At 37.9% G+C, this 10,970-nt stretch overlaps 2 protein-coding genes and 1 long non-coding RNA gene across 8 annotated transcripts; 1 reads left to right on the top strand and 2 right to left on the bottom strand.

Annotated features, from left to right (window-relative positions):
* Positions 1 to 3,366: 3,366 nt before the first annotated feature.
* On the bottom strand, positions 3,367 to 4,386 carry LOC121982962. Its single transcript, XM_042535958.1, has 2 exons — positions 4,250 to 4,386; positions 3,367 to 4,164 (listed from the first exon to the last, which is right to left on the bottom strand). The coding sequence occupies exon 2, from the start codon at positions 4,098 to 4,100 to the stop codon at positions 3,753 to 3,755; it is 348 nt and encodes a 115-aa protein (XP_042391892.1). The 5' UTR covers positions 4,101 to 4,164; positions 4,250 to 4,386; the 3' UTR covers positions 3,367 to 3,752.
* Positions 4,387 to 5,125: 739 nt separating this feature from the next.
* On the bottom strand, positions 5,126 to 7,917 carry LOC121980764. 6 transcript variants are annotated; one of them, XM_042532960.1, is made up of 2 exons: positions 7,727 to 7,917; positions 5,126 to 7,330 (listed from the first exon to the last, which is right to left on the bottom strand). In XM_042532960.1, exon 2 carries the CDS (start codon positions 7,098 to 7,100, stop codon positions 5,325 to 5,327), a length of 1,776 nt encoding a protein of 591 aa, XP_042388894.1. In that variant the 5' UTR covers positions 7,101 to 7,330; positions 7,727 to 7,917; the 3' UTR covers positions 5,126 to 5,324. The 6 variants fall into 6 exon arrangements, with proteins under 6 accessions (XP_042388894.1, XP_042388895.1, XP_042388892.1 ...); XM_042532961.1 differs by having other exon boundaries at positions 5,126 to 7,320; XM_042532958.1 differs by having other exon boundaries at positions 5,126 to 7,302.
* A 498-nt stretch (positions 7,918 to 8,415) lies between these two features.
* On the top strand, positions 8,416 to 10,970 carry LOC121982961. Its single transcript, XR_006112344.1, has 5 exons — positions 8,416 to 8,572; positions 8,666 to 8,771; positions 8,846 to 9,089; positions 10,427 to 10,549; positions 10,642 to 10,970. It is a non-coding gene; the product is annotated as an uncharacterized LOC121982961 (long non-coding RNA).

Genomic DNA, 10,970 nt, shown 5'->3' with positions numbered 1-10,970 from the left:
ATTGTTGGCCAATGATGGAAATAACAAATCCGTTGTCAACCAATGACAGAATCAAGGATTTTGTCGTTGGTCTACGATGACAAACGACGAAAACTCGATTCCACCGTTGATCATCGATTAAACGTGGCCCCGTCATTAATAAGGGGTTTGATTATATTAACAATCGCTAATTGGGGAAGGATTAATGATGGGGACTCGTTGTCCGGTTGTTAACCAATGACGGAATTAAGTATTCCATCGTTGATCAATGACGAAATACTCGATTCCATCGGTGGTTAATGATGGAATTTCATCCCATCGTAAATTCCATCTCTATTATATGTTTTTTTTATAGTGGTAGCGGATGATCCATCAACTTAACGTGCTTAGGTCAATCACCTATTAAAAAAATCATTCATTAAATTATTGAAATTAAGATTCGATCCTTATAAATTGGATAAACTCAAAAAGCACTATGCTGTAAGCATTCCGCCGAGCCAATCTTATCCATGATTCAAAAATAACACAGTAAATTATCTCGACAGAGTGGTCTAGCTGATCAGACCATACATCCGATCAGACTAACTAGGCACTGAGTCTGATTAAGCTTTCCGACTCAACTAAAGAAGTTGAGTGAAGGCAGAGTCGCTAACCGCATTCATTAAAGCCGACTGAGTACTTCTCGAGAGGGATGATCGATCAGACTATTCCAGTGACTCAATCGGGTGGCCAAAGTAGTCTATTGTGAGCCCCGTAGCCCATCAACATCGTATTTCTTTTTGGTATTTTATATCACGGAAGATAGAGAATATTTTGTATATAATATAATATACACATTCGAAGTTTCCATCTTGTCTAGAGATTAATGACTCATTTTGGAAAAAAGTATCAAAGTCTTTTTATGATTTAACTTTTTTGAGAAATACTATGAGATTCGTACATAAATACCACAAAGTATTATAAAAAAGAATCTCTATCTACAGACAAATTATGCGATGCTGCATAATTTGACATGCTCATTTGTGACTGTTCATTATTCGTCATTGTTGAATGGATTATTGACTTGAACGTCGAAAGATCAATGCCGAAAACTCCTTTTCTGATTTGATCACTAACACTTTTTGTGATGTGCAAGATAACATAAAATTTTTATTTAATTAGCATCATAGGCACATTCTCAGCTGGTCTTCGTCACCGATTTCGGATTACATGATTGATTGGATCGATTGGTGACATTTTATTATTTGAGTAGAATTTTTTGTGCTTGGATCGTGACTCAATTTAAAGCACGTGTATTTTCCTGACTAATTTCAAGGTTCAGGTCCTTGCTTATAAAGTCATTTTTTATAATAATTTTATGATTAATATTTCCGTCTTGTTTCATTTTATTTTAAAGATTTGAGGCATATTTGTATTCCTTCATAAATACGATACTGCTTATGGCCTAAATTGGACTTCTCCTAGTTTTCATAAATAATCTCTAAAAAAATCAAGAAATTATAATTCAAACAAGAATCAGAAAATGCAATATAAGTTCTTATTTGTTTCACTATCATATACATGAATAAGCAAGAGTTTAAGATAATGTAAACAATTATACTTTGAATGAAAATTTTACCACGTCATGCATTTAATTGCCAGGAATATGGCAATACATTTTTATGGAAATTAATTAATTACCTGTAGAAACTCGGAAAGAGCATCATGCACGAAAGAAAAACATTTAATGCACTCTTAATTACAGGTTCAACGACATCCCTCCATCCATCCTTCAGCGTAAACAGTCACAAATCATGTAATTCACCTTCATGTATAATCACCACCAACGCCACAATCTTCATGGATCAAAGCAATCCCCGGGATCATGGTACCACGGAAAAATATTCAAATTATCCCCTAGGTAAAATATTCAAATTATCCCCTAAGTACTAGTGGATCGAACTTCAGATACAGTATATTTACAAGAATTTTTCTTCCAAATAAGGAGGGGCGTAATCAAAGGATACTGGGTTGGTCGTCGCGTGCGCTTCTTGATTTATCCTGATGGCCGGTGGGAAACTTCCGTGGGATCGGACCGGTCACCCCCAGGAATAGTCAATGAGACTAACTAGGATTATCTCTTTTTTTTCATGGATCAAAGCAAGTCCCCATATTATGGTACAGCGATAAGGATGCTCAGTTATCTCTCAGGTATTCATAGTTTATAGTGTATTTACAAGGATTTTCCCTTCAAATGAGACTTATAACTAAGAGATGTTGGGCTATCTGCCGCAAGTATTTCTCAATTTACCTTAGTGGCTGGTGGAAAATATTCGTGGGACTTGACCAGTCACCTTAGACTGGACGTTACCTAGCCTAAGTAATCATTTTTTTTTTCATGAATCAAAACATGTTTTTAATTTTGGGGTTAAAATTGGATCTTAGAACTGTATGTTCCTTTCAAAACTCTTAAAATTTTATGATACATAATTAATATTTATTTTTATGATACATAATTAATATTTAAAAAATAAATATAGAAAGATTATTTACATATAAATAGATTAATAATTATATATATATATAACACTTAATAATATTTATATTTTTTATATTATAAAATTAAAGAATATAAAATTTCTACTAACACAATAATAATAATCGCATCAAGCTTAGAAATGTTTCTTGGCTTATAAGATAAACTTAATTTAAAGGATAATAGAGTAATTGATGCAGCAGAAGCTATTGAAACATTTGATTCAAGTAAAAAAAAGTAAAAAATAATCTTTTAAAAAATTATTGATTTCGCAAAATACTAGATAATAGATAGTTAAAAACTCATCATTTTAGGAGAAAATGATAGAATATTATTGATTAAAAATTAATTTAAAAATAATTAAATAGATGTTTAAATAGTTTCAAAATATTAATCTTAACTATACCAAAGCTGAAAATAATCTAAATTATAAAATAGTCTAAAAATAATAAGATTAAAAATTTTTCAGACCTTAAGAAAAGGTTTTAAATTATATTTTTTGAGTTAAAATTAAGAAATTTTATTTTATAATCAATTGTAGATCTTTGAACATGCTTCAAGTTAATATATTATAAATCTTGTAGTTTAATTAATTTGAGTTAAAAGTTGTAACTCTCAAACCTTCTACCAATTTTACTTTGATCCTATTTCCATCTTGCTATGATCCTATCACTCATAGTACGATGCACGATTCGAGATCGATTGGATGTTTGGATCATAAGATCATCCAGAATCACGATTTGGCAAACCATGGGATCCTACAATCTAGAATCACAATTTTACAAACCCTGGTTTACTTATATGTTTACTTTCTTTCGTATAATTTGGAATGGACAATAAGGTATTGAGCATAATCATCATTTTTACTATAATGATCAAAACATGCAAATTTATGTAGATAATTCATGAGAAAAACAAGTCCATTTGCATGAAACAGACGTTGAATAACTCAAAATACTGCCATTTTTTTTCTGAAACGAAGCATGCACATTCAGTGTTCGATCACATCTGGAGAGAGAAGAAACTAAATTGCGATTCTGAGAAGGAGAAGAAGAAGAAGAAAGGCACCACAAAACAGAATAAAGAAAATGAATTGAAATCGCCACCAGCCTCATCGAGTTCTTCTCCTGTGCTTTGTTTTTTTTCTCTGGTTTAGCAGCTTGAGACAGAGGATGGCGGAGATGGGGAAGGTGATAAGGCGGCAGACGCGATCCAGGGAACGCGGCCAACGAGAGGCCTTCACGTGTCCCCGCCGCCGTCACATCTGCTGCAGCCACCGCCCCAGCTGCGTGGGGTTGACGACGCCGGCCACGTGGGCGCCGCCGCGCATCACCAGGTGCGACGCCTCCGCATACCTCACCGGCGGCGGCGGCGGCAAAAGCCCGATGTCCTTCTTTTCCTTCCGGTCCGGTTCGGGCGGAGCGGACCGAGTCAGGTCCCACCGGCTCCCGAACAGCGACCCGCGCGTGAGGAACTCGTGCGCGAGGAGGCCGGCGAGGAGCCGGTTGTCGCTCCGCTTAGCTGGCTTCCCCAGCTCGGCTTCATCGGACGGCTCGCGGTCTTTCCGCTTCCTCGTTGCGCCAAGTGTCGGCGACTGGCTCGACATGGCTCGTGCCGGCTCCGATGCGCGCCACGTCAGCGCGCCGAAAGAGGAGATTGGATGTAACCGACTGCAATTTAAAATAATATATAAAAATAAGGAAAAAAATAGTAAAAAAAAAGAATTTCACTGTAAAAAAATGAAAAAAAAATTACGGCGACGGTGGCCGGGCTCGGCCAGATCCCAGCGATCGCCGGAGGGAAGAGGCGATTCGTAAGGAGAAATACAGAGAGAGAAAGAGAGAGCGAGCGCGAGAGGAAGCCAGAAAGGGAAGAGATTTTGGTTGTGTATTGGGGAGCCTTGTTATATAGCGGAGCCTGACTCGCATTTGTCCCTTTGATTACGCATTATTGCGACTCTGCCATTTTAGAATGACGAAAATGGGCTCCATCGTGTCCTGTGCTTGCGGTTCGATTGGAATTTGACTCAGTCCGGTCCGACCCGGAATCAGATGGCGACGAGGATGGATTAGGTAAAGGCAATGGGGAATGGGTAAACTTGTCAATTCGCGCACCCGAGATGAGAATGCATTGGGGAAGTCTGGAAGGGCAACATCGTCAATTCACAGCGAAGGTATGGCGAGTGGTGGTGAGGAGACGGTATCTTTCGGTGGAGCCCATGGGCGCAGCGTTTCGTTTCGCTACCTATTGCACCTCCCTTTCCAGATAATTACGAAATTGCCATTATCAACCGAATCGAACGTATACCAGCCTCGTCACTGGACAGACACGGTGGCCCCACCAGTAGGGAATTCTCGCTCGGTTGATAAATAAACAAGAGACGGGAGAGTCAGGTGGGGCCCACAAGACGTCGGACTTTATCAACCAATCCTGATAGAGAAAGATACTATTAAAAGATTATATAATATACTTAAAAAAATCAATTAGCAATAATAACCCTTCGACAATTTCAAAATGCCAATACAAATTGATTCGACAAGACAAATTTGATATTAATTTCATCCTAGTTTTTAACTTTAATAAGATCACCCATTGACATCTGAGTCCACTGAATCAGATGAAGCAAACAAGAACAGCAAACAACAAACCATTGATGAATCAAAGGATGCTTGCTAATACATGCACTGATCGAAAAAAAAAAATACAGAGAGAATGGTTCAACGAACCAATGGGAAAAGAGACTACCAATCTAAAGTACAACAGTTATTACATCTCATGGCAATGGCAAGTACCAGCACAAAGAAGAAAATCTGATAGATATTGATAACTATTAGCCTATAAGATTTGGCAAAGTGCATTTCTTTTGAGAATGTCCTAAAAGATGACATCGACCACACTGAACTACACGCTTTGGACGCTTCAAACTTTCCAATCGAAGAACCTTCTTTTTTGGCCGACCGGGTGGTCGACGAGTTTTTGGTGGCCGTATGATTATAGTTGAGTTGCCATTGCTGCCTTCTGGGCCCTCTGCCACCTCTTTCCACATATTTCTATCTGCGATGGGGTATATTGGTTGAGAGTATGTCTCTCTGTACTTCTGGACACTGAAGCATTCATGAGCAAATAGCCGCACATCATGACCGCAGGATAGGAGAGCAGCAGCAGCATGTGCACATGGTATGCCATATATTTGCCATCGGCGACATGAACATGTTCGCGATTGTATATCAACTATATTGGTTCTCTCAGTTGATACAATTTCAAACTCCACTTTGTTCGCTCGGAGAACTTGATAACAAACTGAATCTGAACTAGCTTCTGAAATAATTTTCTCAGCAGAAGGCACAAGAACTGAGGGCAGCGATAAAGCAACAAGGTGACGATCATTGAACCAGCTGGTTAATTGGTTGCGGATGTGTTCCATCATTTGCACAATGGGAAGCTCATGGCCTTCGAGTGCCAAATTGTACAGAACTTCAGTAATGGCCAGAGCAAAGTGGCCATACCGAATCCCCTCAAAGTAGGCAACTGCCCATAGATTGGGTGGAAAACGTTCGAACCAGTGTCTGACATCCTGGACTTCCATCATTTCATTTACTATAGCCTGAAAATCAGCTGCTGTAAGAGCATAAAAAGCATTCCAGAAGAGATTGACAAGCTTTGAATTTTTGAACTCGTCTCGGAAGCTGTCAGTAACATAACGCAAGCAAAATCCATGCAAAGCATTTGGGAAATTGTATTCAATGGCCTGTACAATGCCTTTCTCTCTGTTAGACAATATCGTCAACACAGGCATCTTATCTGTATTTACTCCAAGAAGCTTCCGCAACTCTGTCACAAACCACATCCAATTGTCATCATTTTCTGCATCGACAATGGCAAATGCCAAAGGGAAAAGCATATCTTCAGCATCGACAGCTGAGGCACAGAACAATGTCCCTAAATACTTTCCTCTAAGCTGTACCCTATCAATTTCCAAGAGAGGTCTGCAGGAGTAAAGAAAACCATAAATTGATGCACGGTAGGAAATAAACAAACGGTGGAAGCAATTTTCCGAACCCACAGCAGAAACTACTGCAATACTCCCTGGATTGGTTTTCCGAATTTGCTCACAGTATCCAGGAAGAAGGCGATATCCATCCTCTAGAGTGCCATGGACAGCAGCTAGGCTTCGCTCCTTTCCCCTCCACGCTTGCATATAAGACACAGCAACTCCATGCTGCTCCCGGATGTCTTGCAATATCTCCTTTGGTTTATACTGTGGATTATCTCTTACTCGAGATTCGACAGATCTTGCTACCCACCCAACTGTCGCTTGCTGGTGATGAAGGTTGTGAACCCCTTCACATGTGTGTTCACCATGCAAGGTTCTGATCGAGAATGTTAGCACACCTGGACATTTAGCCACATGAACCCGCCAAGGGCAACCATCCTTTGAGCACCTAGCTATAAACCTACTCCGATCAGATTTCACAATCCGAAGCTCAAAATGTAATGCTATTGCAATATCCTTCAATGTTCTTCTGCATGTTTCCACATCAGGAAATTCTTGACCAATGACCAGAGAGTAGTCTGCAGCAATTAGATCGTGATCCTGATGGGCCATGGAAACTAACTAGGACAAACTTAGGCTCTCCTTCTCATCCAGTTAAACATTCAACAAAAAATGAGAATTTTGACAATCACTGACAGAGCACCTCAACAGCCTGTGATCACTAATCTAATTCAGAAAAACAATACTCCATAGCTCAAAATGTCTACCCTTCTGCATGCAAAACTGAAATCCTAAGTCTGGCAACAAGCAAGCCCTGATGGAAGTGAAAATACTGATAGCTACTGTCAAATAAATCAAACGGCAAACACAATAAACTTCAACCAAATTCTAGAAAAAATTACTAGTTTTTTGTTAACCTAAACGTCGACATAAATCTATAAGCAAAAATATTGGTCCACGACAAAAGTTACAAACTTTTACCATCAGAAGTGATCACAAAATGCTATAAAGACTTTAATGGAAATTATACTATCAACTCGTAGCCAAGGAATGTGGAAAAAGTCACTTTTCAACAAACATACTGCGAACATGATCAGAACACAAAAGAACAAACTCGAAACTTGGGAACCAAAAGCAAAATAAACTGAAGTAATTGAACAACATACAACTCCATTATAATCCAGCACAGGAAACCCAACAATACTCACGAGAAACAAAAACCCTAGAAACAGGCATACCTATTCAAAGGAGAAGGCTGCGCCAGGAAGATCCAAATCTGTCGAACAAAGTAAAAAAGAACCACACCAGGACGCTTCCAATCGAGATCAAAAGACAAAATTTAGCTCCGGACTCGCCGACGAGCGATCGAAAGGGCCGGAGGAGGAGGAGAGGAGAAAGGAAAGGAAGCGGAAGCGGAAGCGGAAGCGGAAGGGTGGAATAGTACGGAAGATTTGCTTAAGATTACTTAAATACCCTCCAATCCCCTCGATCGATTATCGGTCCAATCGAACCCGCATCGGCCCAGAACCGGAACCGGACCGCGATCATCTCGTTCCATTCCGAATCGGATCAGATAAATATATTCTAATTTTTTTTAGTATAATTATATTCAGAAATATAAAATTGAGTAATATTGCTCTAACAAAATAAATAATAATTCAGTTTTTTCACCAGTTATCAAGATAAAATTAAAATTTCTATAAATATGTCATAATTGAGATTTGAACTATAAATATCTGAAAAATAATCTGGATGTTCTACCACGATACCACTACTTAAACTAAATTCTCTCGTCCCAGCGTCTCCGTCGCACTCAATCTAAGGCCATCATGAACATCCTAAGTTAGCATATGGCAGGTAAGGTAGGGTGAGTAATATTGTCATGATGCTTAAAGTTTAATTAAATTAAAATTATACGAAGTAATTGTAGTTAATGATGTATCGTTTAGACCCGGTACCTCCGGGGAAACACAGGCGAAGAATACCACAAGATCGAGAAAGGGAAGGCAAAAGCCGGCGGCGGGATCGAGAATGCAGCGATACGGTCAGACTTCTCTTCTGTTGTCCTTCTCCTCCAAATCCAGGTACTGTTTTCTAGTTCCTTCTCTATTTTTGGTTTCATCTCTGGCGGGTCTTGTTTGAACGAGGAGAAATCTGTGTGATTGCATATGATTTAGGGTTTCGGATGAGGATCGCGCTACAGTATCTTCCAACAAGCCTTCAGTGTCATTCTCCGAGTTCTTGAATCGAAAGGTCACCAAGACTAGCAGCAGATCAGTTAAGGTATTTCACTTCGTAGCAAAGATGCGTTTTTTTTAATGATGTTTGAATAATGGAAAAACGACTTGAAAAATCAGGAGAAGAAAACTTGCTTCGCGACAATTGTGCCTGCCAACTATGATTTGACAAGTAAATGAGTTGGGGATTGTGAAAGCTTTGTTCTTCACGACCAAATTTTCCGTCCGTTTAAGGTCTCAGAGAAAAAGGAAGAACCAGGGGAAATTGCTGAACTAGGTGAAACGATAGGTTATCAACCAGAACCAGCTTTTGGAGGCGGTGAAGTTTCTAGGAAAAGAAAGAACATATTAGATGATCCTTCAGGTTTGTCTAGCTGACTGATAAAAAGAAAATTACTCTCTTACATGCATCATCTCCTGCTGGTAATATTTAATGTCGACTATTATGCTCGTGGCTTCTGGTATTCAGCAATTTTTTTATGAAATTCATTTTGAAGACCACAAAGTCGATTTGAAAACATGATGCAAATTTAGCATTGGACAATTGAATTTGAAAAAGTACTTTTACCATGCATAGAAAAGAAAACATGATAAAAAGTTTCTGATACTGCCTTTTCTTTTACAATTGTCTAGTTTCTTGCATTGTTTGATCACAGTTTGTTCTCACTAGGGACATGCATTTTGAATCTAGTCACTCAATTTTAGTCTTTGTGGAAACAAAAAAAACCCACCTAGTGAATGTTAGTCTACCAAAGAATCTAATTTTATCTTACAGTGTTAAAAATGTGTTTTTCTCTTCTGTTCTTATTTACTTTGTTTTTTGTTTCTTTTACCTAACTTGAACCATGTCCATCCCTTTACTTTGTTGTTTGTTTCTGAAAAAAATATCTTGTGTTCTTGATGTGTGCTTTGCTTAATCTATTATCAGTGGTTTTTCTCATCTTCTTTTACACAAGTTTGTGCTTACAGGATGGAATTGATGTGCAAGAGAATAGTTATTTAGGAATAAAATAGGAACATATTTTCCTTATTGGCTCATGGAATATCAATTCTAATAGATTAGAATCAATATTCATGAGATTGATAGGATGACATAGCTAAGAAGAATTGGGATGGAATAGTAATTTTGTTGGAATTGATTTCCAATTCGATATTTTAATTAAATGCAGGCATAGCTATTTTGTGAAAAATTCATAATGAATGGAATAACTATTCCTGAGAACAAAAAATGATGTTAAAGAAATAATTAGTCCATTGGGACAATCTAAAATGTATATCATATGGTTAATACAGTCCTTCTGGATCCAAATGATAATCATTTGTGTGCTAGGTACACAAATTCTCTAATCCAAACACGGATTCTAGTGCCTATGAGAAACAAACAAAATGATACAAAACGACTTGTTTTGCTGATTTTTATTTTTATTTTTTTACCTTTATTTCTAGCCCTAACATTCTTAATTTTCACGGATGAAGAGAGTAGGTAATGATCATTCTTGTTTCCAAATTAAAAACCTTGCCAAAAGGTTCTTCTAGCATCATTATTGTGCAATTTTCTATAGAATTGCATTCTCATTCTTCCATAAGCTTTGACAATTTTCTCCATTGTCATTTTATTTTTCAGTTTGTGAAAAAAATCATACTTAAAGTTAGTGTCAGTCTCAAAATCTGTAGTTTATTTTTCACATTTGAGTTCCTCAGGTTCCAGTATGAAGAAAACAGCTCGAAAATCTTTGGTTGTCATCGGTGACGATTCAAAGCCCTGGTTATATGGAAGAGAGAAGAAAATAATGGGCAAGAGTACCAAACACTTATATGATCACTGTAAGCTAACTCTAATTCTGCCTTGCAACAGGTACTCGAAAATGTTTCACAAATGTTACCAAATCTCTTAACCTGTAACTATGCATTCTCAGATGCAAATGGAAGTGGATGGTGGGATTGCAACCGGGAAGGTATTGATAGCGAAGAAGTTGGCTTCAATGAAACATGGGAAGGAATTGGATCGACCACTTTGGGAGGTCTGGAATGGCATTAATCAAACTCTCAAGTCCATATTGAAATAGATGAGGTCTGCTATTTCACTGTTTCATGGATGACAGTCTAATTGAGTAGTAGATGTTCATAATCTTCTTGAATCAATTGGTGCTCTGTTTTGAACTCTTGTGCTGTCCATGTAAATTATCAATGATATTATGTTTTGTGTTGAATATGTGTATTTAGATGTTATGTGACAATTTTAGAA

Source organism: Zingiber officinale, chromosome 5A (assembly GCF_018446385.1).
Source record: "Zingiber officinale cultivar Zhangliang chromosome 5A, Zo_v1.1, whole genome shotgun sequence".
NCBI lineage: Eukaryota > Viridiplantae > Streptophyta > Magnoliopsida > Zingiberales > Zingiberaceae > Zingiber > Zingiber officinale.
The sequence above is the reverse complement of the archived record's forward strand: the minus strand, read 5'-3'. Positions and strand labels throughout refer to the sequence as shown.